Raw genomic sequence first — 24811 nt, forward strand, 5'->3', positions numbered from 1 at the left:
GCTTTTTTGTGCTTCCCAGGAAGAGTGAGACTAGTTGTAGGCCACACACATTCTATTGTATTCCAGGGACTATTCATTTTCAGAGAAAGTTAGAAAATGACATCCCTGCACAGCAAGCCAGAAACTGTCTGGGCACTGGGCAGAGTCTGAGATTGGCAAATCTAGTAAGAGGAGCGAAATTATTCTAGTGGAAGAACCTTGCTGTGTTAAAGAGAGATTAGTATTTCACCCATATATATATATATATATATATATATATATTTTTTAATTACTGCTGCTTTGGTACAGAATTCACCCTGCCAAATGCTGTTCTAAACTTGAAATATTACAGATGAGCTATGTCCATTTTGATGGACTTTGGAATGGACATTGAAATCATTAGCCCTTACTGGGTGGTGAACTGTAGTAGTAGTGCTGTTGTTGCTGTGGTGGGTCTAGGGAATGTTAAGAAGCTGGATTTGTGGAGTGAGGTAATGTTTTTTTATTGCACCAACTTTATGATTGAAAGATATATTAGACAAGCTTTTGGGCACAAGCTGCCCTTGCTATGTTCTGGGCACTATTATGGACACTCGGACTTCCTCAATGTACAACTGTGGTAAAGAAATGAAAAGCAAGACATTAGGAGGTAAAAGGAACAATAATATTGTGCTAATTGAGGGTTAAGCCACTAAGCTATTATATGCAGGGCTTCTCAATGTTCACTCTAAAAGGGCTGAATCAGAGGTGGGCAACACTGATTGAAGTCTAAAGACTACCAGAGGTGTCTTGCCCCTCTGCTCAAGGTCACACTGATTACCATATTTTGGGTCAGGAAGGAATTTTACCCCAATTGGTATAGACTATGGGGTTTTTCGTCTTCCTCTGTAGTAGGCGGTGGGAGGGCATGGCCCTCTGCCTGGGATCTCTTGAGAAATATATTGACAACTTTTTACAGAAGAAGGACACTGGCTGCTCTGGTTCCCCTGCTTTACCTGTGGCAGTTAGGGTGTTACGTCTTTTGTTATGTCAGGGTTGATGGTACTTTACTAAGGGGTTAGATTATGGATTTGTATAGGGTGGTTTGGACAGGAATAATTTTTCAGGGGATTGGACTAGATGACCTCTGGAAGTCTCGTCTAGCATTTCTTCTCTGTGATTTCCATAACTCCTATGAGGGGTAGGTAGTCTTTGTGGAGGAGATATAATTCTACACCTGTCTGCTTTCTACTTCCTCAAGCATTTTCTGCAGGCCACTACTGGCAACTGGATGATATATAAGATGGACCCTTGCTCCACACAGTATGGGAATTTTGATATTTCTATAAACATCCTTTTACTATATGCAGGCAGCCCATGTCTATTAATGCTATTACTCAATAAGGATAATGCTTTTGTTGCAGCAGCTCTTCAGAGGGATGCAGCACTTCAACATTATCCAGGTCTTTTACTAGAGTGATGGGACATGGCAGTGAAGACCTAACCCTGACCTAGGCCAAGGTTCTCGCCCCCTGTTTAAAAAGGAGAAAAATCCTTTCACACAGTAAGCATGAATGGGAACCCTGTCTACGCTAATAGGATATCTGTTCTGAACTCGTTATCCTTTGTCCCTGAACTTAATGTCTCCAAGGTTTTCCTGGAAATACCTTACGCTAGTCCCTGGATAATCTTAGGCAAATCATTTAAGAAGGATCAGTTTCACCTCTGCAAAATATGGAAAGGTCTACTTCTCATGAGAGTCCCTACATTGCAATGGAAAAGGGCCCAGATACTAACATGATCTAAAGTTCAGTGTTTTGCTTCAGTGGTCTTGAAATTGGTTGTGGGAGACACCTTGGAGCATCCTCACTGCCATATTTTTGGGTCTGAAGCATGCCAAGCAGAAGCAGGTGATTACACTGCTAGAACAGCAAGCAAGGGTTTTACAGGATTATGCATTTATGTTAATTTGTGTGCATTCAAATTGTACTTTTACACGACCCTGTCATCCAACAGATTTCCAAGTGCATTTCAACATCGAGATCCTCATTTATCCCCTTGATTTAAACAACATGGGCTCCAAGAATTGTCTAAATCAGTGGTTTTCAGCCTGTGGTCTGCAAACCTTTGGGGGTCCTCAGATTATGTTTAAGGGGTCCGTGAAAGACGAGTGTGATCAATCAAAAGTATGTGAATACCCACACTTACAATTTTCAAAGGACTGCAACACCTACATTCAAAATTTTTTAGGGGTACACAAATGAAAAAAGGTTGAAAAGCACTGGTCTAAATGTTTGTCAAGTTTGACTCAGAGAAATTCCATGAAAGATTCATTATGAGAACAAGTTTGGGGATTTTGTCGGTGGCCAGTTGAAGATGCTTTTGGAACTATTCTGCTTTTCTTACCTTTTGACACCCTTGAAATTATATTCAGACCTGTCTGAGTCTTTTCAGTCCTAAAGAAGAGTTAAATAATTATTATGAGAAGTAATGCACTGAAAAAAGAGTGTTGAAAAGCTACAAGCATCCAATAGAGTATAAAAATGAAGGAAATAATGCCACCTACTTGCAAGATTTGATCTCACCACCAATTTACCAGAGCCAAAAGATGAAGATAGGCTCCTGGATGGGTCATTAACTACGGCAGTTTGTATTAGTGTCTCTTCAGCTGGATAGTAGCACAAGACTGTTAATCTAAGATAGGAAGACATTTTTTTGTAGATACTTTCGAAAAGCTATCACTGTTACATAGGATCAAGAGAGGTAGCTGACTGTGTTATCTTAAGTTAGGCAGGAGGCAGGGCAGGCTGGTGCCTTATAAACTACCTTGTTCAGAAAGGCATGAGCTTTCAGAGCATTTGAAGAAGCAGGCTGTAGCTTATGAGCTTTCATACGGTGCAGCCTACTTCAGATGCTATGAGTGGCTTTGTGGAAAAGGGAGGTACTAAATAGAAAGGAATGAATTCATTTAAATAAAGGTAGAGGAAGGGGAGGAAAGGCTGAGGGAAAGTGACTGCTGTAAGGGGCAATAGTGGGTTGAAGATATCAAAAGGGATAAACAAAGCAGTTAACCCACTGAGAAATAGAGGGGTTATGAAAGCTAGTCCAGGTAATGGGATAAGAAGCCAGAGTCTCTGTTAAGAACATACTTAACAAAATCCTGTCTATGGATGATTTCTCTCTGAAATACTGTGTTCAGGTTAAGAAGAGCCAGTTAGCTATGGTTCCTACCTGTAGTCTGGATCTCTTGTGATTGTAGGTGGTCCCCGTGCTGGGAGAGTCTTTTTATCATAAGATATTTCATTTTCATAAATGATGCGATTACCTTCAAACTGCAAGCAAAAAGTTGATTAAAATGGAAGTTTACTCAGTAAAAAGAGAGAGAGAAAGCTAGCATGTGCACACCCTTGCCGGTAGCCTACCCTCTGCGATGTGCCACAAGTGGTGACGTGGAATTTGAAGAAGGCACGTCCATCGTTAGACTCTTCAGGCTTGCAGGTGCTGTCCTTCAGTTTTGTTTTTCTCATGTCAATGGAAGGAACAGTCCTCATTTTGGCAGAAATGATTATTGTTCCATTGGGATAGCATACTAAGAAAATTAGGGAGGCTCTTTAATTCGGGAAAGGCAGCATGTTCTATGTTATGATCCAAGTACATGGCTTACCTATAAATTCTGAAGAGTTAAAATTGCAGCCAACAGAGAATATTTGCAAGGTCTCCATAGTATTTACTTTCCTCAGTGTAATATCAAATCTCGTTTTGATTGTCTGGAAGGACACTTCCTGTGGGGTGGGAAATAATCCAATATTTCTCCAGTCAAAATACATCATTGATCAGCATAACTAAGACGCTGCTCTTTAACATTAAGGTTTGAGGTTATCATAGTATAGTAGCTAGGGTTGGAAGGGACCTAAACATATCATCAAGTCTGACCCCCTGCCTTGGGCAAGAATGGATGCTGGGGTCATATGACAGCAGTCAGGTGGCTATCCAACCTCCTCTTTAAGACCCCCAAGGTAGGAGCAAGCACCACTTCCCTTGGAAGTTGGTTCCAGGTCCTAGCTGCTGTACCTGTAAAGTAATGCCTCCTGATGTCTAGCCTGAACCTGCTCTCTATCAACTTTCGGCCGTTATTCCGGGTGGTGCCCGGGAGAACAGGACATCTCTTTATTCCCTGCTGATCCCCACCCTGGTGAATTTGTAGACAGCCACCAGATCCCCCTCAGCCTTCTCTTGTGGAGGCTGAATAGGTTCAGACCCTCTAGTCTCTCCTTGTATGGCCTGCCCTGCTGCCCCCAAATCAATGTGAAAAGTTAATTCTGGGGGTCTGACATGAGCTGTATGTGTGAGGCATGGGGTCTGTTCTGCAGGTTATTCAGACTAGCTTAGGTGTTTATTGCAATCTTATAATGTGTTTAGGAAGAGTCTCTAATTATTCTTATTTTCACATGGGCTAAATATAACTTTAGGTTACCCACCAAGGTAAGCAGAACTCCTTTAATAAAGGCCATATTTTTCTGGGTTTCTCCATATGGATGGGGCATTTGTCTCAGGATATTAAAAACGTGTGAAGTTTGTATTTCTGTTTGGGGACCACTTTAGCCAGTGTACTGGGAAAGGAATGCAGTTGCTTTCTAGTAGGTAGGAGTCTGAAATCTCTTGATCCGGTTACATTTACTTTCTCATTCCCTCTTGATGAGTTCTGCATCAGGAGTGCTTAGTGTAACCCTATAAGACAGGACTAGGAGTGAACAACCTTATGCCCTTTATATAGAGACCCTATAGTGGTGTCTGCATACCTCATAGATAATTCCTGTAGCAAAAAGAGGTACTTGCAATACCAGGTGGGTAGAATTGGTAGTCACGAGGTACCCATTGGAGAGCACAGTGTGCTGATTCAGAAGTTTACTGCCAACATATAGATTCCAATATTGGTGCAGACCAAAAATGGGAACTGCTAAATACAAGTTATTTTTATCACAGTCACCAACTGCTTCTGGTAGTTCTGTGGCAAAAAGATAGGACTTAAGTTAAACAGAGTTTTAACAAAGATGTTTAGTTTGATGTTTATTCTTACCATGGGTAACTTTTTCACACTGACACTATAGAAATGTAGTTACTCAGTTGTTTACATTGTCGTGTCCTTTGTAGTGTACAAGTGACTGCATTTACCACATGGACAGAAGACAGACATCAGGAGTCTTAAATCATTAGCAAATGCCTGCTTAACTATTTCAGGCAACCCTTGCAACCCTGGCAAGACAAGTTGTGCTGTTTTTTGTGTCAGCCTTATTTGAACTCAGCCCAATACGCATTGTCTAACTTGGAACAGGACAGTGAGGACTATGTACAACTCCTGGGGCATCCTATGACTTGGAAAGTTGAGAAAACACCATGTACAACTCCAAAACAGCTCTCACTAACAAACTAAATTTGTGTCTCGTTAAGCCTGAGTAGATGACTATCTACTTAGAGAAATGTTGTTTCTGGAACTTACAGAAACTTGTTTGGACCAGCTGTTTTAGCCTGGATTTAGAAGCAAGGATTTTGGGACAAGCTGAAACTCATAGCAACATTTGAAAGTTTTTTTTCCAGTAGATGCAGTGATCAAGTTTTTGAGGCATCTTGTTCATTGGGTTAGCTAGCCAGTTCTTTTCAGACACTCAGTTTTATTGCCTGTAGTCTTGCCAGGATGCAGAAGAGTTGCCATGAGAAAAGCAGCAAACTAGCTATATTTGCCAATAGTGAGCTATTAAGGAGTAGGGCTTTTTCAAAAGCATTTGTGCTTAGCTTAAGTTGGTTCCCACTGAAGTGAATGAAAATCCTACCCTTCCAATATTAGTGCAGTTTAGTCAGTCATACAGGAAAGCTTACCAATATCAGCAACAACACATTCTACTTCTGCTGAATGGTGATATGGTTTCATTTCAGGGCCCACATTTAGAGTATAGTTAACACGGAGAGTATATTTTGTTTCATTTCTATTCACATACTGAAAGAGATGGTAAGAAATAGTGAAGATTCTGCAGCATTTTGCTTCCAGCATGACTGGGAATGTATATTGTTCATAGCACTAGGCAATTTCTCTCTCTCTCCGCACACCTCCGCCTTCCACCCCCCAAACATACAGTGTAGTTGCCAAAAATATGGTTGTAATTGGCCTCAACCTGCTCAGGATGTAGTAGCTAGTTTGGGTGAAATAAAAAAAAATGAGACTCCTTCATTTAATCAAAGAGTTGGTGCTGGCACCCCCATATTCTCTTGAGCCAAGTGGTTAGGGCACTCTTGGAAGGTAAGAGACCCCATTTCTAAAATTGCTTTACCTGATCCTAGTTTTGCACCTAAGAAGAGTCCCTTACCCACTGGGCTATAAGGGAGGTGAAGCTGTCTCCTCTTTGCCATTCTAGTCTTTGGATTTGGGACATTTTAATAAAAGCAAAAGTGATAGCTTCTGAAACGGATTTTCAAGTTGCCAAAAACCTGCCCTTAATGGTTTTCTTATTAGAAAGTGCTTTACTATCTAAGAAAAGTACCTTACCTATCTAAGCTCATATCACTTACAAACCGTATGCTGCAAGTATTCTTAATTTGCAAAGCTTTATCATTTACTAGGAGTCTGCATCTGCCTCTGTCCACTTGCTTTGTGTGCTGCCCAAGTCACAGTCTGAACTGCACTGTGTAAAAAGGAGGTTTAACAGTGGCTGAATGTGTGAGATAGCTGTATTGCAATAGGTGATCACACTTTAGTTTTTCCAAGGTAGTCAGCTCTGTCCCAAGAGGCAGCAGTTTAGAGATTGGGTAAGATTTCTCATGTTGAACAATGTACGTGGCAGCCCTATTCATTTTAACAGAAGTATCAGAGGAAAATGCATTCAAAGCCATATTTAAGTTGGGTTTGTCCCAGACTCCTTTACAGGGTGAGCTACATATATATGATTTTTCTAAAAAGAATATTAATTCGGATCAGGCTTGATGTGCCTTTTTTCAGCGCACAGCTGTTGATTACTAAATGCCAGAGGTATGATTTGAACAAGAGTTGACTTAGCATCTGTATTGGCCAATCATGGTTAATGGAGATCTACCATATCTTACCTCCTTTAGAACATTAGGATCATCAAAAGATACTTCTAAATTAAATCCTTTTGTTCCATTGGGAAAAGGAGTTTCATAAACCTTGAACCCATGATACTCAGTCTGTCTTGGGGTAAGTGGCACATTTCCTACTGTGACTGTCACCAGAGAGACATCAGGAAGAAAGGGTCCTAATGCAACTTCAAATATTCTCTTCTCCTGAAGAGTCTCTGTGAGAGAAATAGCATCTAGTTACAGGTAAGGCATGTGTAGCACTGAGGACAATTAGCTTGCCGTTCAAACTCAAAGAAGCTTAGCCAGCAGTCAGCTCCTTAGTATGGGCACACTACATTTCTAGAGGTGCATTATTTTGTATAATGCCATTCCTGTAATACATTCAGAACTGTATGTCAGACAGTTGGAGTACAGAATAGTGCAATACTATTACAGACTAGACTTAAAGACTCAGATTCTCCCCTTCGCCCCAAAACCAGTTATCTAGAAAACTAAGATGATGTCTGGCATCTTAACAGATGTTAGAACAGGGATGAGTAAAGTCCAGCCTGCAGGCTGGATTTGGTCAGCAGCTGGACTCTGTTTCCCAGCAGCCCCTGCCCACGTGGCTGGGGCTGGTTTTCAGGGAGACCCCAGCCACAGCTGCGCATGAAAGCTCAAGTTTGGGGTTACCATGAAGCCGTGTTGGCAGGGCGTGTGGCAGAGCAGGGCAGGGGGCTGCTCTGGAGCTGCTGGGATCGTGCAATGCGGGCAGCTTGCTCCAGAGCTAGGGCAGAGCCCTGATCTGTAGCCTGCTTGCTCCAGGCAGGGGCACACAGGCAGTTGATCATGGCTCTGCCCCAGCTCTGTCCAGTGGTGACAGCCTGGTCTGGAGCCGGGGCAGAGCTGGGATCCCCTGCCTCCACACCCCTGCCTGGAGCATGCAGGCCACAGATCGTGGCTCTGCCCAGGCTCTGGAGCAAGCTGCCCCCATTGCAAGATCTCAGTGGCTCTGGGGCAGCCCATGGCCCTGATCTGCTGCCTGCCTTGCCAGGGCGGCTGGGGCTGGTCTCCATGGCACCCCCAATCTTGAGCTTTCACATGCAGCTGCGGCTGGGTTTTCCAAGGAGACCGGCCCCACTTATGTGGGCAGGGGCTGCTGGGAAATGGAGTCTGGCTGCTGGCCAGATTTTGCCTACCGCTGTGTTAGAAGACATAAGCTATTGTAACAGTGAATGACAAACTACGTTCACTATACTCCTGCAGTAATGACAGTAGGCTTAAAGTGAAGCTGGTGATGGACATCCTTCTTGTGACACTTTCTCCACAGTGAGCTAATCACGCTGCAAATGATCCTTCTTGTAGGTCCCTGTCTAACTGATCAGTGGAGGAATTTTGTTAGTTAGAGCAAAATCATCTGTTATGTTCTAATACCTAGTGCTTTTCCACTCTGCTTCATATCTGTGACATCTCATATGGAGATTCCTTTAGCGGCTAATATGCCTGTTTCAGTTTATCAGAGTTTGGATCCTACTTCTTCATCCAGATAACTAGCTAAACAGGGCATTCTGGTACATGCTAGCATGCAATAGAAACCACACTGAACAATAACTCAGTAGAAAAGGAAGTTATCTGGGCCAACCAAAAGCAGTCACTTACTGTCAATAATTCTTGGTATTCGAGGCATGAAAGGTGTAGTGATGGGCTTGACCACAGTGTACTTAGTCATATTCCAGTCAGCATCTGTCCACACATGCTCCAAGAACAAGTCGATGCTGTAAATGACGCCATAGATTCCATTGGATATGGAGCTCTAGATGACAAGATTTAAGATCACAAGTTAGCACTGAGTGTGAGTATTAAGGTTTCCTGTGGAAGATGGTTATGTTTAATTTAAGTTCTACCATTACAGAAGAGACAGCATCATAGGGTCAATTTTAGGTTGATTTTTCTAGGCAAGCATTTTGTTTGTTGTCCCATGTCAAGTATATTGTCATTTTGTTCTAATAAGTGAATTACAGAGGATTTATTCTCATTAAGTTTGGTGAACAAGTGACTCCTACATACGAACTTTTGCTGTTGGTTGGTAGGAATGCTACCCTTTAAAATGCAACTTGTTTTCTAGAGCTGGTCATAATCTTCAGAATAGGATCTTTGGAGTTTGGCTTCTGTTGTCTTATACTTCAATATAATATAAATGCCAACATAAGACTAGCCTACTAAATATATTAAAAAGTTAGGTTGCCGAAGGTGTTAAATAGAAATCTTATTAATTCCAAATCTGCAAAATAGGTTAGAGTTTTAGTGACTCTTGTAGAAAACTTGCTAAGCCCTTTTTGTAACAGGCTGAAACTGTTTCTGGGCATGCTTATAATTGGGTGTTTGCTGATGTCCTGATCAATTTGATAGCTTAGTGCTAATTGCCCCAGATTACAAAAGTTAAGGCACTCTTAGTTTGCATGCATGGCAAGCTAGCTCTTCAAGACTCAAGACAGAACCCTATTTCACTTTATGCGTCTAAATGGCATATATGTATCCACAGAACTGCCGGTTTGGGCATGTATGCAGGTTTGGATTCTATTTAGCTTTGCACACAGTCTCGCTGAATAGGCACGTTCTCATGCTTAGTAGCTAGAGCACTAGCCCAGGGAGCAGGAGACATAGGTTCTAGGTCTCTCTCACCCAGAAGTGGTCTGAACCTGCATTTTTTTTCTTCCCAACAGTTCTAACCACCAGGCCACAGGTTAGGCATTATATAGCCCAGCAGTTGGCAACCTTTTTGGGCTGAGGGCTGAGTTGACCTAGTTCAGGTCAGAGGTGAGTGGTAGGGAAATGCTAGGACCCAGCTGCCAACACAGCCTTTCCCCCTGGCAGCAGAAGAATAATGCCATAGCCAACACTTCCCTGTGGTGGCAAGGGAATGTGACTGATGCCAAAGCCCCTGCTGCTGAACACTGCTGAAGCCCTATGCCTGTGGGCCAGATCAAATGGCTATGCAGGCTGGATCTGGCCCATGGCCTGTAGATTGCTGCTCACTCTCTCCAGCCCTCTTCTTAAAGTTGACCTTCTGGTACAAGGCTAGGAGGAAGAGGATAAAGCAGAGTGTGGGAGGGGGTCTGGGTTCTAGTCTGGGCCCTTGCTTCCACTGGGCAAAATCTTTGCCATTGCTCTCCATCCATTTTATCCAATGAAGATTAAATGCAAGGTGCAGTGGACCAGCTTTAAGAGGAGGGCAACAGAGGAAACTGGATAATGCCTAAACTGTAGCTTGGTGGAGCTAGCACAACTGCTCTATCAACACTGTTCGGAAATCGTGTCGTCCTCCATTACTGTCTTAAGTTATGTACAGTTCTCACCAACCTTTAATCTTCCTCCAGGTGCTCCAATGGGGATGGTTATTATAACATGCGTCTCATTATGTTGCAGCAGATAGTTTTGTTCTTCAGGGTTTACTATTCGTTGGCCACCAACTCCAACTGAAATGTTTTTGGACACAAAAGTAGATTCTTGATACAGTAGTGTAGGGATAATCCTTGGCAAAGTCCAGGTTAGGGCAGTATCCATGAAGCTGATACCATCTGTTGATTTAGATAAACAAAGAGCCAGGCCATTGGTGTTTCCTGGGATTAATAATCACTCTGCCATAGCTGCCTTCCCTTGACCCCTGCTCCATCCAAGTACTTCTATAGCTATCACTAGTGAAAGTGCTTATTAGGATATTAGCCTTCTGACGGGGAGAAACCCTGATGATCAATGCAGCCTTGAGTCCAGATGTGTTGTTACCTTCTTCAGAGACAGAGCCAAAAACCTTTAAACCCACTCTTCCTCCCACATACATTTTTCCTCTCCAAAATCTACATGCTATACAAAAATACCCATTTTCTACTGTCATAGCTTTGTACATGCATTATTTAGTTATGATTTCTGACTCACTGGTCAGAATACAACGGGTTTTAGTCTTCATGCTCAGTTGGAAGACATCCTGCTATAGCTTTTGTTGAAAGCTTATTGTCTTTGTGTAAAATTTTAAGCAGGGAAGAGGGTAAATAAGAGAGTGAGTTAAGCAATTCTGACTTTGAAACGCATCCTGTTGCTTTGATAGGCTTGTTCTTATATTTCTTCTCTTGAAAAGTGGATTGCAGTTGGATGTGGAGAAGACATTTCCTACTAGCTTGAGTGGATTGCTTTAGTAGACTAGGTAAATGAGCAGGTACTCACCTATGGGACATGAGACAGTTGTGTCAATCAACAGAAGCAACCACCTCTGCCTGTATATGAAAGTGGAGTTGACTGTGTTCATAGTTACACCATTAACCTAGGGGGGAAAGGGAAACTGGATGTGGCAGAAAAAGAAAATGGCACCATCTTACGTACTATTGCAAGAGATGCAACTTACCACCGTAAATTCAGATTCATGGCTGTAATACGGAGTACGAAGAAATATTTGAGTCAGTGTGTTATTGAAGCTGTAGCCCAAGTTGGCGGCATCACTTGCCCTAATTTTCTTTCTTACTGAAGGAGAAGGAAACAGCAATTCCCGTACCTGGTATTCAACTTTTCGGGCCTGAAAGAGAGACCTGGTTTTGTAAAGCAGAGATGTATAAAAGTGTCCAGTTCAGACAAAAGGTATGACATGGAAAAAGCTTATATTTTTGGCATTACCATTTGGACTAACTGATGTAGTGCTCGACATGTCCAGGCTTTCAAGCCAGAAGAATGCTTATGTTTCTTAAAAACAAGGTCACATGCAGTTTTCACAGGCATCTTTGTAATAGAGAAGGTGCCTGGCCTTTACCTACAGAGGAAGGTTACCTCTGTGGCCCTGAAGCAGCCCCCATAATTAAAACATTTTAGCTTCCATGTTTTAAATAATATAACTGGCTTCATGTCTAATTGCGGCTACAACAGCCTACACATAAAATACCAGGCTGCAATTTATAAGTAACCATGTTCTGTCATTCCATCCATATTTCTCCTCTTCAATCTAGAGAGCTTTTTTTTATTTGCTCGGTGTTCCTTCTTCCTATCCATGAATATCCTTCTGAAAGATTTTCCCATGTTTGATGGCATCTCTGCTTTTAAAACTATATCTAGTAGACCTGTAGGTAATGGAGTTTCCTTCCAAGACTGGTAGCATCAACCCTCAAGCTACTGATCAATGATGCTAGAGAGAAGAAACAAGCAAGGAGCTAAGATCCAGACCTCTGGCAGCGCTGATATCCATGCTGCAGGATTGTCAGCAGAAATTCCAGGTACTTCACTCATCACAGACACCTAGAAATAGAGCAGAGATTAGTTTTGGGCTGGAACATGATTTTATGTAGTGAAGGGGCCAAGGCCTTCAAGACATTTCACCTGTGTCAGTTTATCTTTGATCAGGTCACACTGACGGTTCTTTAAAACACTTAGTCTCTGGCTTGATTTACGTGCCATGTCTTCTTAAAACCGATGGTAATTCCTAAGCACTTGGAAGGGTGCAGAAGATGCTCATAGTTGACTGCATGTTTTGGAAGTAAGCGTGCAGCATGTTTAACAGCAAGTTCATCACAAGCACGCAGGTTTAAGAATACAGGTGCAATTCTGGCCGCTACCTACTACAGAGTGAATTAAGTTTTGGAAGTGAGAAAACTGCTGCCAGTCTCAAACCTGTTTCCCAGCACCCATATTTTGGCATAAATCCAGACAATCTCAAGTCCTGGAAGACAAAGTAAAATACTGCAACCTTCATAAAGGTTTACTTGTACTAGAAACTAGCTCAAGATTCTTCGACAGCAACAGGATGCCTGGGATATGTTGGCAACATGGTTCAGATGCCTTGCCATGACTCCAGGATTGTAAGCCTTTCTCCAAGCTCATGCTGAAGGCTGTTCCCAGTTGACCCAGCTGTAAATGGACTGGGGAGTTGAGGCAACTGGATGACATCCACATTACTCCTTTGTGTGCATTGGCTATAGAAACTGCCAGGCCTTAACCATGCTAGCCTGATTGGCTAAGTGACTCTGTATTAAATGCTTTTACTGTAGCCTAGAAAATAACCTCAAGTGTCATGTGATATGCCCACCAGGAGCCTGATTCCATTCAACAAAATCCTTGAGATGCATCATGGCCACAACCAGCAATCCTTGAGACGCATCAGAACTTGAGACTCATAAACCCTAACTTTCCAGCTAAAATGGGTGATGAGACCAAATACACAACTTCTTACAGTGCATTCCTGGTCTATATACTTTAGGGCTCAGTGGATGTGCCTGCATGGCGTCAAATTTACTTGTAGTGGCTTAAATTATGCTTTAGTGATCAGGGGTCAGAAACAAGTCTCAGAATATGTAAATCTGCCATTATTAAACCTCTTAGCACAGGCACTCTGCCTTAAGTGTGTATATGGAATAGCCATGCAGCTATTACAAGGACATGATTTAGCATTTGGTGAAAGTTACCTCCATGTAATTTTCTTCGCACACAATTTCCCTTGGAGCCCACTGGGAGTAAGTGCAGTACATAGGGTATGTATAGGTTGTTGCTCTCCTCAGGTCTGGGTATGAGGACACCTTTATGTTTACTGTCAGGGAGAACAGTTCATCTGCCTAGAAAGAAAATACAGAGTTCAGAAGTCATTTTAAAAGGGATTTGTTGGCTCTCAGCAGTAGTCCATGGTCACTGCTTGGAAACAAACCTCTCCCTTTGACCTTCAGTCTCACCTCATTCGTTACATGACAGCCAAGCACAGAAGCCCGGAAGATGGGATTGCCCCAGGCATCTTCAGACAGAACATAGCCACAGCGAGCAGCCAGCATCTCATCAAGCAGGACTGTGCCCTGATAGGGATCTAAAGACAAAGAAAGAGGGAAGTAGGAAAGGGACACTGTTAGAAATGCAATAGAAGTGGAAAAGCTTAAGCACCTTCTCAGTCAGAGTGACGGGCAGAGCCACTTGCTCCTGCAGTTCCAGTCAGAAAGAAACCTGGCTTTGGTGAATCAATGTGCTCCTTTAAAGGCACATGAGGCTGTGTTACTGGGCTCAAGAGCTGACCTGACCATTCATCACATTCATTTCAGTGCCTATTCCTTTATATATAGCACCCTGATGCCTCAAGAACCATTCAGGAGAATTCCCCTGAGAGAGATCTATTGCCCTTTTACAGTTGGCAGTTCATCTCTAGTTAACATCAGGAATTCTAGATAAGATGCATATAGGTCACATATTGCAATACGACTTCTCATTGGGAAATGTTGGGAGCTCAAGATGCTGTATTTTTAGCTGGAGGAGGAGTACTATGGAATATCAATGTAAAGCACTAAGAGAAATCATTTAGCATAGGGTCTGGAGTAGAGATGGGCTGATAGGCTGACAGGGTATAATCAGTGGATATTTTTCAGTTCCACTAATTAGTAGTCAGTGGGCACATCTCTACATGCAATTAGTGTGCCTCAATAAACTCCAGTGCAGTTCACGCCAGAGTCAGATGCAGCATCTTCATGAGAGTCTGGGTCTGCAGCAGTTTGAGCTGGGGCAGAGCAGCCCCGGGTTGGCAGCAGGCAGGGGGATCAGGCCCGGGCTCTGGGTGGTGGCATTGGGAGGTGAAGGAGCTGGCTGAGGCATTGGAGTGCCCAAAGTGTGGAGCTGTGTGGCTGACTCAGAGCCTGCTGCGAGCCTCAGGCTGCTGTGCCCTTGCTCAAATTGTTGTGGCCCCCATCCCCATCCCCACATGCTTTCTGCATAGTAAGTGACTCCATTGTAAGATGGTACTTTTGGGGACAGTACTATCTTACAGCAAACTTAATTAATTTACTGCACCCTAATACCAGCGCACGTGTAGACAGTGACACTTTACAGCAGAGCTAATTAGTCAGCTCCACAGTATAGCGTACATGTAGCTGCACCCAGTAAAATTGATTCTTGTGAATTACACTTTGATTAAAGAACTATTTTAGGCTGGATTAGAGACGGTGTCCTATAGAAGTCTAATAGCCAATGTTAAACCGGCAGCTCGACTCTGTGCAGTATTTATGCTCTCTACTGGTAGGACTACTCTAATAATTGACTTTACATTTTGACCTTCAAACCAGTCAAAAGTTTTCATTTTGGTCAGAAAAAAGCAATGCTCATTTCAGGTTTGAAAAAAGTTTAATTCTACCCAAAACAAAAGGCTTCACTGCTGTTTGTCATTTAACCCCCCCCCCCAAAGCAATAGAAATGAAAGGCACCATTCACAAAACACAGAGAGGAATCTTCTATCAGTCAATAGCTCAGTGATTAGGATACTTGTCCAAGACATGGGAAACAACAAATCCATTTCTATTTCCTAGGAGAGTGTATTCCTACTACACTGTAATACAACGGTGCTCTATCTTTTGGCGGGACCAACATGTGGGTTGAATAGGGCCCCGTGCCACCTCCCCCATCCCCGCATATGTGAATTGGGCCCCACATGCTCCCATTGGTCCTGCTCCACCTCGACTCATCTCAACACACCAGAATTGGACCCTGTGTTGCCTCCACTGGGCCCTGTGTACCTGATATGGCACGCAGGGCCATGTTATCCAACTGGTGGGGCACCCCACAGGTTTGGAAATTTGGCAGCAGAGGAGCAGCCATTGCTGCCACTGCTTTCCCCCATCCCCCTACCAAATTATTGGGTCTATGGGGAGCCCCCCAGGCTGCCTCTGGCCCCATGGGCCATGGTTTGAGCACCCTTGCTATAATATATTGTGAGGCAGGTTTCCCTCAAGTTCTTGATGATGACATTAGTCTATTTTGCACAGAACTCTTAAATATTCATTTGAACAGGGTTGATTTCCACCTTCCTTAGCCATTAGGGAATAGACTCAACGTCCAACTCAACAGCTATTTAAATATTCCATGCAAAGTGGAACGCTGTCAGTAGGAAATGCTGCAAACCCTAAGTTAGCTAATAACCTTGTGGTTAGGGCACTTTGGTGTGAGATCTGTGTTCAAATCATCCCAGGCAGAGGAAGGAATTTAACCCGCATTTCCCACATCCTGGCTGATTACCCAATCACTGGGGTATGGGGTAAAGGCAAGATAGCACTGCTTCCCTCTGGATTTGTGACTTTAGCTTGAAAGAAACTTGTTTCAGTCAAAACAGGCAAATAGGTTATTTACTGTAAAAAATGCCAAGCTCTTCTTATACCGTCCCCATTCCTACATAATTGGAGCACCCTGCTCTCCTTAATGTAAAACACCCCTCGGATGTTGAGGTGCAGTATTACCTGCTTTTGGGTAATAAAGGCACAGCGAGCATGTGCTAATAGCATGGGCAGATAAATTTAGCTTTAAGCTACTAGGTGATAATAGTAGGGAGGATGTGATGGCATAGGGTAGCAGCTAGAATACAAAACTGAAGATGCTCGGTGTATAGACAGGAGGCTAGCCCAAACAGTTCATAGAATCGTAGAATCATAGAAGTCGGGTCGGAAGGGACCTTGTAGATCTTCAAGTCTGACCCCCCGCCTGGGCGGGAGAAAAAGACTGGACTCAAATGATCCCAGCCAGGTAGGCATCAAGCCTCTTCTTAAAGATCCTCAGGGTAGGAGCCAGCACCACTTCCCTAGGAAGTTGGTTCCAGCTCCTAGCCGCCCTGACTGTGAAGTAGTTCTTGCAGATGTCTAGTCTAAATCTACTCTCTAATAACTTGTGTCCATTGTTCCTTGTTATGCCAGGGGGCGCTGGGGGAAACAGCGTCTCCCCTAAACCCTTCTGCTTCCCCCTAGTGAGTTTATAGACAGTCACCAGGTCCCGCCTCAGCCTTTTCTTGTGAAGCCTGAACAGGTTTAGGTCCCTTCACTTCAGAAAAGCAGACTGTGACTTGTCCAGGGAACTGATGGGCAGGATCCCTTGGGAGGCTGGTCTGAGGGAAAAGGAGTCCAGTAGCATTGGTTGTATTTTAAAGAAATGTTACTGAAGGTGCAGGAACAAACCATCCCACTGTGCAGGAAGACTCGCAAGTATGGCAGAAGACCAGCTTGGCTTAGCAGGGAACTCTTCTGTGAGCATGAGCTAAAACACAATAAGGAAGTTTACAAGAAGTGGAAACTTGGACAAACAGCGAGGGAGGAGTAAAAGAGTTTTGCTCGGGCATGCAGGGATGAACTTACAAAAGCCAAAATACAAGCTAAGTATGTGAGAGGTAAGAAGAAGGGTTTCTACAAGTATGTTAGCAACAAGAGGAAGGTCAGGGAAAGTGTGGGTCCCTTACTGAATGGGGGAGGCCACCTCTTGGCAGATGGTGCATATAAGGCTGAAGTACTTAATGCCTTTTACCTTAATCTTCACAGGCAGCTTCCAGACTACTGCACTGAGCAGCACAGTTTGGGGAAGAGATGAGCAGCCAACAATAGAGAAAGAACAGATTAGGGACTATTTAGAAAAGCTGGATGTGTACAAGTCCATGGCGCCAGACGTGATGTACCTGAGGGTGTTGAGGGAGTTGGCTGATGTGATTGCAGACCCACTGGCCATCATCTTTGGAAACTGATGGTGATCAGGTGAGGTCCCAGAAGATTGGAAAAGGGCACATATGTTGCCCATCTTTAAGGAGAGATATAAGGAGGGTCTAGGGAACAACTACAGACCAGTGAGCCTCACCTCTGTCCCTGAAAAAATCATGGAGCAGGTCCTCTAGGAATCCATTTCTAAGCACTTGGATGAGAAGCAGGTTATTAGAAACAGCATGGATTCACAAGGGCAAGTCATGCCTGACCAACCTGATTTCCTTCTGTGATGAGATGACTGGCTCTGTGGATATGGGGAGACCAGTGGATGTAGTATACCTTGACTTTAGCAAAGCTTTTGATACAGTCTCCTGTAACATTCTTGGAAACAAGATAAGGAAGTATGGGTTGAATGAATGGACTGTAAGATGGAAAGAAAACTGGCTGGATTGTCAGGCTCAGGGGGTAGTAATCAGTGGCTCAATCTCTAGCTGGCAGCCAGTATCAAGTGGAGTGCCCCAGAGGTTGGTCCTCAGGCTGGTTTTGTCCAGTGTCTTGATCAGTGACCTGGAAGATGGCACAGAGTGCACCTTCAGCAAGTTTGCAGATGACACCAAGCTGGTGGAGTAGTAGATACACTGGAGGGGGTAGGGCTAGGATTCAGATAGACATCAACAAGCTTGAGGATTGGACCAAAAGAAATCTCATGAGGGACAAGTGCAATGTCCTGCACTTAGGACAGAACAATCCCATGCAGGCTGGGGGCTGACTGACTGGGTAGCAGCTCTGCAGAAAAGGACCTGGGGGTTAGATTGGACAAGAAGCTGAATATGAGCCAGCAGTGTGTTCTCGCTGTGAAGAAGGCATGCCATTTGCTGGGCTGCAGTGGTAGGAGTGTTGTCAGCAGATTGAGAGAAGTGTTTCTTTCCCTCTTTTTGGCACTGGTGAGGCCACATCTGGAATGCCGTGTCCACTTTTGGGCACCTTCCACAGATAGGATGTGGACCTTCAGAGGGGGTCCAGTGGAAGGCAGGAAAATGGTTAAGGGGCATGGGTACATGACTTCTGAGGAGAGGCTGAGGGAACTGGGCTTATTTAGTTTAGAGAAGAGAAGACTGAGGGGGGATTTAATAACAGCCTTCAACTCCCTGCATGGTGGTTCAAAAGAGGATGGAGCTGGACTGTTCTCAGTGGTGGCAGATGACAGAACAAGGAGCAATGGGCTCAAGTTGCAGCAAGGGAAGTTTAGGTTAGACGTGAAAAACTTCCTCACTAGGAGCGTAGTAAAGCACTTGAATAGGCAACTCAGAGAGGTGGTGAAATCACCATCCTTGGAGGTTTTTAAGACCCCACTAGACAAAGCCTTGGCTGGGATACAGTTGGGGCTGGTCCTACTTTGAGCAGGGGGGTTGACCTCTTGACATCCCTTCCAACCCTAATGTTTTATGATTGTTATGGTCACTATCAGACTACCGTGGATATGCCTACCCATGCTATGTAGAACTACCTCAGTGTTTCCTAAACTTTCAATAGCTGGGGAACACTTTATTCCAGCAATGCAATTGGTGCCACACTTCACTCCCCACTTTGTTGGCCCAGTCCTGCGTGCAGGGCTGTCTTGGCTGAGGCACAGTCCAGCAATGTGGGGCTGGCCCAGCTCAGCCAGGGCCTGATTTGGTCCATTTTTCATGACACACTTACACTGCTCTAGCATCACACCCTTTGGGAATCATTGCTCTGTGCTAATGGACTCACCCAAGTGCCAGGGCAGGGACTTGAACCCAAGTCACTAAAGTTCCAAGATAATTCCTCACCATTGAGTTATCCTCCCCATCACTCCTTGGGTATATTTAAGGTAGGGATCAAAGGAGAATGTGTGTGTAACTATTAGAATGTGTGTGGAACTTCTCCATCTATAAGGATATTGGCCAAGCCCACGTTAGCCCCTGTGGTTAAGTCACAATGTTCCCTTCATCTTGCCAGTTTTCCAGAATGAGTTACTAATTAACATTGAGAGAGCACAGCTACAAGAGCCAACTTGCAGAGACTTCAGATGAAGAAATTTAAGACAATCCCTACCCTTCCCCTTGTTTGAGATCTGTCTGCTCACCATGGATGTCCAGACGGAAGAACTTTCCTTGCAGAAAGAGTTTATTCAGCTTCATCCAGAATATCCTGGAGGAACAGCTGCTCTCCACAAAACCTGGGGAGGGGAGCAGAGATGTGGCAGATAAGCCAGTAGGGCTGGACAGCAGGGACAACAAGCCCCAGCCCTCCTGTTCAAAGCAAAGGGAAACAGTTCTTATGAAGTCCTCTACTCCCTTTTTCTTGCTTCACCAACCTGTAGGGACCCACTGCAGCACTTGAGTCCTCCCTACCTCTGCCTCCAGCAATAAGAGAAGCAGTCCAAATCTGTAATACAGAGACACAGAAGGTGGATGGGGGAACAGAGCAAACAGATACGGAAAGGGAAGGGGGATTGCTGACCAGAAGACCATTACCTGTAGAGCACTCTGCCCACAGCCTCCATGCTCTCCCAAGGACACCGAACCTGCGCAGCGGGGGCTTAGCTTCCAAAGGCTCCTCTCCTTGGTACGCTCCCCTTGGAGCCAAGCAACTCTGACTCTGGAGAAGGAAATCACACTCGGGGGGATGGAGGGTGCTGTCAGGCCCCTTTGCCTCCTCTCCCCTGGACCTGGAGTGAGAATCAGGGAGTGGTGCCTTTATCATTAAGAGAGTGCTGGTCCAACCACAAGGTCCTCTCAGACGGTTCAAACTCTCCCTGGTGGAAGAGAGTGCGTTGCTCAGCCAGTGGCCCTCCCAGTGCAGGACTTGAGGAGTATCCTGCTGCTGATGGTTTGCAAGGTTGTTCTAGTCATCGGTGCCCTAATAGTGTGCTAGGTGCTGGCAGCACCCTTTGATCAGCCCATTGGAAATAATTTCTTAGTGCTAGGCAGACAGCTTTGCCTTTAGGTCTCAAGCAGATACACAGTTATTCCCCCTAGGGTATTTTAATTGGTCCTAACAAGAAGATATTTTCATGTTATCGGTGAATGTCCCTGTGACCCAGCTGTGACCCAGATAACAGCAGCTCTCTGACACCTGCACTTTGCTTTTGTGAATCCGTACCGTGCCCTTTGATTTGTTTGATCACTGCTGAGTGTTTTGTTGAAACTGCATTCCTTTTGAAATGCTCCCATTTAACGAAGCCAGCTGGACGGTTGTGGGTTTGGTCTGTAACATGCTAATAGAAAAGAGAAGAAACTTTGTTAGAAGTAAGAGTGTTCTTAATACTAGAAAAGAACAGCACTTTGAGCAGAACTGTGAATAATGAAGGGGGAAGGGTATCAATCTGATAAGCTAAAAAATAGGACTTGTTTCCCACTAGCTTTGATGAGTTTCTTCAGTGATTCTGCCAGTGGAGACAAAATATGTATGTAGGAAAGTCTCCTGGATTAGGTGGGACAATTAAGCTAATGACTTAGTTGTTTGTTTTTGAAACTCTGCATGTATAATCAGAAACATTTTGATGATCTACCTCCAGTCCATTCTCAAATGTTATAGTACCACCAGGAATACAGAAAAATAAATAAATATGCTTACATGTCTCAGCAGATCTGTTTTTAATAAGAAAGTCAGTTTTATAATGGCTTGTTTTTTGATTGTTTTGAGACTAGCAAAATTCAGAAAGGATGTTATATGATACATGACCTAATGGATTATTTCAATATGGATATTAAAATAATATAGCTATTTTGCATTCTCTTCCCTTTTGAGGTTCTCAAAAATACTGGATTCATCCATACAAATGCCATGGGAAGTTTCATAGTTGGTAGGGCTGGAAGGGATCTAAGCAGATCATCTAGTCCAACCCCCTGCCATGGGCAGGAAAGGATGCTGGGGTCAAATGACCCCAGCTAGGTGGTTGCCTAGCCTCCTTTTAAAGACCCCCAGGGTAGGAGCGAGCACCACTTATCTTGGAAGTTGGTCCTAGCTCCTAGACGCCCGACAGCGAAGTAGCACCTCCTGAGATCTAGCCTGAAGCTACTCTCAGTCAACTTATGGCCATTGTTCCTTGTTACCCCCAGTAGTGCTTGGGGGAACAGGGACTCTCCCATTGCGGGGAACAGGGACTCTCCCATTGCCTGCTGGTCCCCCTTGGCAAGTTTATAGGCGGCCACCAGATCTCCTCTCTGCCTTCTCTTGTAGAGGCTGAACAGGTTCAGCCTTTCATTGTAGGGTCTGCCCTGCTGCCCCCTAATCATATGAGTGGCCTTCCATGTTGTCCACATCCCTCTTGAAGTGTGGTGCCCAGAACTGGACGCAGTACTCCAGCTGCGGCCTGACCAGTGCTGCATAGAGGGAGAGGATCACCTCCTTGGAACTGCTCGAGATGCATCTATGGATGTATGACAAGGTGCAGTTAGCCTTCCTGACCGCGTCCCCACATTGGCAGCCCGTGTTCATCTTGGAATCAGTAGTGAGTCCAAGATCCTTCTCTGCCTCTGTGCTGACGGGAAGGGAGTTCCCCAGCTGATGAGAAGAGAGTTGATGCATTCCCTTTCTACAGCTGGAGAACGATAGCACAATGTAGGTAAATGACATACACAAGGGTATACAAGAAGCCTGGGTTAGCGTTTCCTGGCACTGTAGATTAGTCACAAGATCTTTTACCCTTCAGCGTGACTCCAGGCCCTCTTCAAGTGCTATGCTCCATGCCTATGCAGGAATCTTCTGCTAACAGAGCTTGCTGGAGGATCTAGATCTACATAGTGGGTGTGTCTGCACAAGATGCTTTACTGTTCAGCTGAGCAAATTACTGGGCAGTAAGTGTCAGCATCCACACATGCAGATGCTTACTGCACACTAATTTGCTCTACTCAGAAGTAAATTTGCTACCTGTAAATACAAGTAACAAATTAACTCCTGAGTAGTTACTGTGCAGTAGAGCACATGTAGATCCTGACTGGGAGCAACTTCACTCCCAGTCAGCACCACTACCAGAGGGCCACCTGCAGCCTAGCCCCAGGGCTGCCAGGCCCATGCCATTGCACTCTGCTGGGTGGTGCAGCCAGTTGCCAGGCCCAACAGCACCCTGGGCCACCTGCAGCCAGCCTCTGGCTACCAGGTTCTAGTCCAGTGGCCCCAGGCCAGCCACGGCAGGCTGCCCAGACTCTGCCGCTGGTCCCAGGCACAGCAGTGCCATGTACCTGCCTGTCCCATGACATGTCCCCTCTCTGGGTGCTGTATGCACCTACCCAGGCCCAACAGCACTGGGACTGCTGTGTCAAGGGAGCCATGCTGCCTCCCAGGCTGCAACTAGTCCAAGGAGGAAACTGTGCACCTTGTGGCATTGTGAGGTGAGGCTAAGGTCCTCCAGCAGTTTGTATGGAGTGGGCGCTCTAATGCACACACCTGTGACTGCTGTCAAGTTGCATGCAGGAGCACAGGCATGACTGCCTGATGCGCCAGTGCCTCATAAAGGTCAAGGCCTTGAAAGCACAGTGGGTCACTGTTACTGACCACAACCACAGACCGGGGACTGTCCACAAGTCCATGCCCTTTATGAGACAGCTGGACCTATCCTTGTGCCCTGGGACCCTGGGCACAGCCGTGCCAGGTACTTGAGCACAGGCAGCCTCCACTGAAGCCTGATGCATACAGCAACATGTTGCCAAAGGCGGGGGGGCGGGGGCTCAAGGTGCCAGAAGCCCATCCTGCTGCGTTCCCTGCCCCTCGCCTTCTCCAACAGCGCCAAGAGCCGAGTCCAGCACCTGCCCCACGAGCTCTGGATGTGCAGCCCTGCCCAGGAGGCCGCCAGCCTTGAGCAGCTCCAGCTCCTCCCTGAAGGAAGCCTCTGCCTAGGCAGCCAGATGCTGCACCCCTGCACCCCAGGACACCAGAAGAGCCACGCATCCTCACCACCAGAAGGGACTAAATTGGGCCATTGGGCATGCCTGCCATGCCTACCTGGTAAGCCCTGAACTGGGGGGGGGCTCTCCCTGCCTCTTCTCCTGCCCCCACCACTGCCTCTGCCCCCACTCCCTGCCTGGCCCGTCTGTGCTCCTCCTGGCCCCCAGAGGCCCTGCCACAGCATGCAGGGAGGTGGAAGACAGTGCAAAACTTTACTGAGCAGCCTGTGCCCCTTTAGCTAAGGGAGCACAGACCTCTCATGCTGAGGAGTGTGTCAATGCTGGCAGTGATTTCCTTCTCAACTGTAGGGATCAGGGACATGTAGTGCAGTCACAGGTAGCCTGCCAGGTGGCAGTGGAGGTTGTGGGACAGGACAGGCTTTCCTGCTGCATCATCAAAGCTCAGGGTCCCATGCCGGGTTTGCAGGTGCTCCCAGGGCATCGCGGTGATCAGCAGCAGCAGGGCGCAGTGGGTTGGGCATCCTTTGGCCTGTGCAAACAGCTCCTCATGGTGCACCTGGGACACTGTCAGCAGGGGCGCATTTGGGATGCAATGCTGGTACAGGGTGGGGCTGGCTGGCCCCCTGTGGGGAGACCAGGAGCACAACCAGCTCTGTGTCCCAATCATCCAGGAGCCCCTCGCTCCCTGAGCCTGGGTGCCATGAGCTTGGCAGCAGCACAGGAAACAGGGTGGCCTGCAGAGGAGAAGGGGGGAAGAATAACCCTGGAGGCATGGCAGCAGGTGCTGCCAGGAGCCAGGCCTGTCCAAACCTAGGAATGGCGTTGGGGAGGCAGGCTGCCTACGGACAGCACCCAGGGGGGCCACCGAGCCCTATGGAGTGAGTGGGGACGGGGGGCTTGGCTGGTGGCTGCCTGAGCCAAGGCCTGCCTGGCTCACTTACCATGGCCCCTGGGTTCCCACGTACATACGATCCCCAATCTGAGGCTGGGCAGTGCACAGCCCCCTGGTACAGAGCATCTTATCTCAGAACATAAATGTTGCAAACTCTGAAAAACAAGCTCTTTTTCTTGGCTCTGTAGGTCCTACAGCTGGATGCAGGGGAGAGGAACCAGTTTGCAGCTGGGATGTGCCATCAGAGTCACCATCAGCCTTGGCTGGGGCCCTGCGTAAGTGCTGGCTGTGGCAGCTCAGAGCCCAGGACCAGACCTGGCTGCTGGACCAGCTGGTCACGGTGGCCGAGGAGTGCCTGGCGGACTCGCGGGCCTGGCGGGAGAAGGATGTTGCCCAAGAGGAGGCAAGGGACTGGTGCAAGGAGGAGAGGGACCAGCAGAAGAACTGAGCAGACCAGGAATTCAGGGACAAGCTCCTGGCCCTGGAAGAGAGGGATGTGAAAGCCCTGGAGTGACGGGCTGTACTGTACTGGAGTGGTGGCCGAAGCAGTGGAGGCCATGGAGGAGGACCAC

The 24811-nt window shown here is 45.9% G+C and overlaps 1 protein-coding gene across 1 annotated transcript in view; it reads right to left on the minus strand.

Moving 5' to 3' along the window:
• LOC149872605 (uncharacterized) overlaps nucleotides 1–24811 on the minus strand; it is a 112913-nt gene that overhangs the window by 641 nt on the left and 87461 nt on the right. The window contains exons 2-17 of the mRNA XM_090031820.1: nucleotides 19585–19677; nucleotides 13722–13849; nucleotides 13461–13607; nucleotides 12226–12297; nucleotides 11420–11587; nucleotides 11242–11338; nucleotides 10384–10601; nucleotides 8683–8836; nucleotides 7051–7259; nucleotides 5833–5950; nucleotides 4758–4963; nucleotides 3623–3740; nucleotides 3381–3547; nucleotides 3190–3290; nucleotides 2521–2652; nucleotides 2365–2414 (exon numbers count right to left, since the gene is read on the minus strand). Of these exons, the coding sequence (XP_089887946.1) occupies nucleotides 2365–2414; nucleotides 2521–2652; nucleotides 3190–3290; nucleotides 3381–3547; nucleotides 3623–3740; nucleotides 4758–4963; nucleotides 5833–5950; nucleotides 7051–7259; nucleotides 8683–8836; nucleotides 10384–10601; nucleotides 11242–11338; nucleotides 11420–11587; nucleotides 12226–12297; nucleotides 13461–13607; nucleotides 13722–13849; nucleotides 19585–19677 (2178 nt within the window). The remainder of the gene's footprint in view (nucleotides 1–2364; nucleotides 2415–2520; nucleotides 2653–3189; nucleotides 3291–3380; nucleotides 3548–3622; nucleotides 3741–4757; nucleotides 4964–5832; nucleotides 5951–7050; nucleotides 7260–8682; nucleotides 8837–10383; nucleotides 10602–11241; nucleotides 11339–11419; nucleotides 11588–12225; nucleotides 12298–13460; nucleotides 13608–13721; nucleotides 13850–19584; nucleotides 19678–24811) is intronic.

This window comes from Crocodylus siamensis, chromosome 1 (genome assembly GCF_052110815.1).
Source record: "Crocodylus siamensis isolate JL-2025a chromosome 1, ASM5211081v1, whole genome shotgun sequence".
NCBI lineage: Eukaryota > Metazoa > Chordata > Crocodylia > Crocodylidae > Crocodylus > Crocodylus siamensis.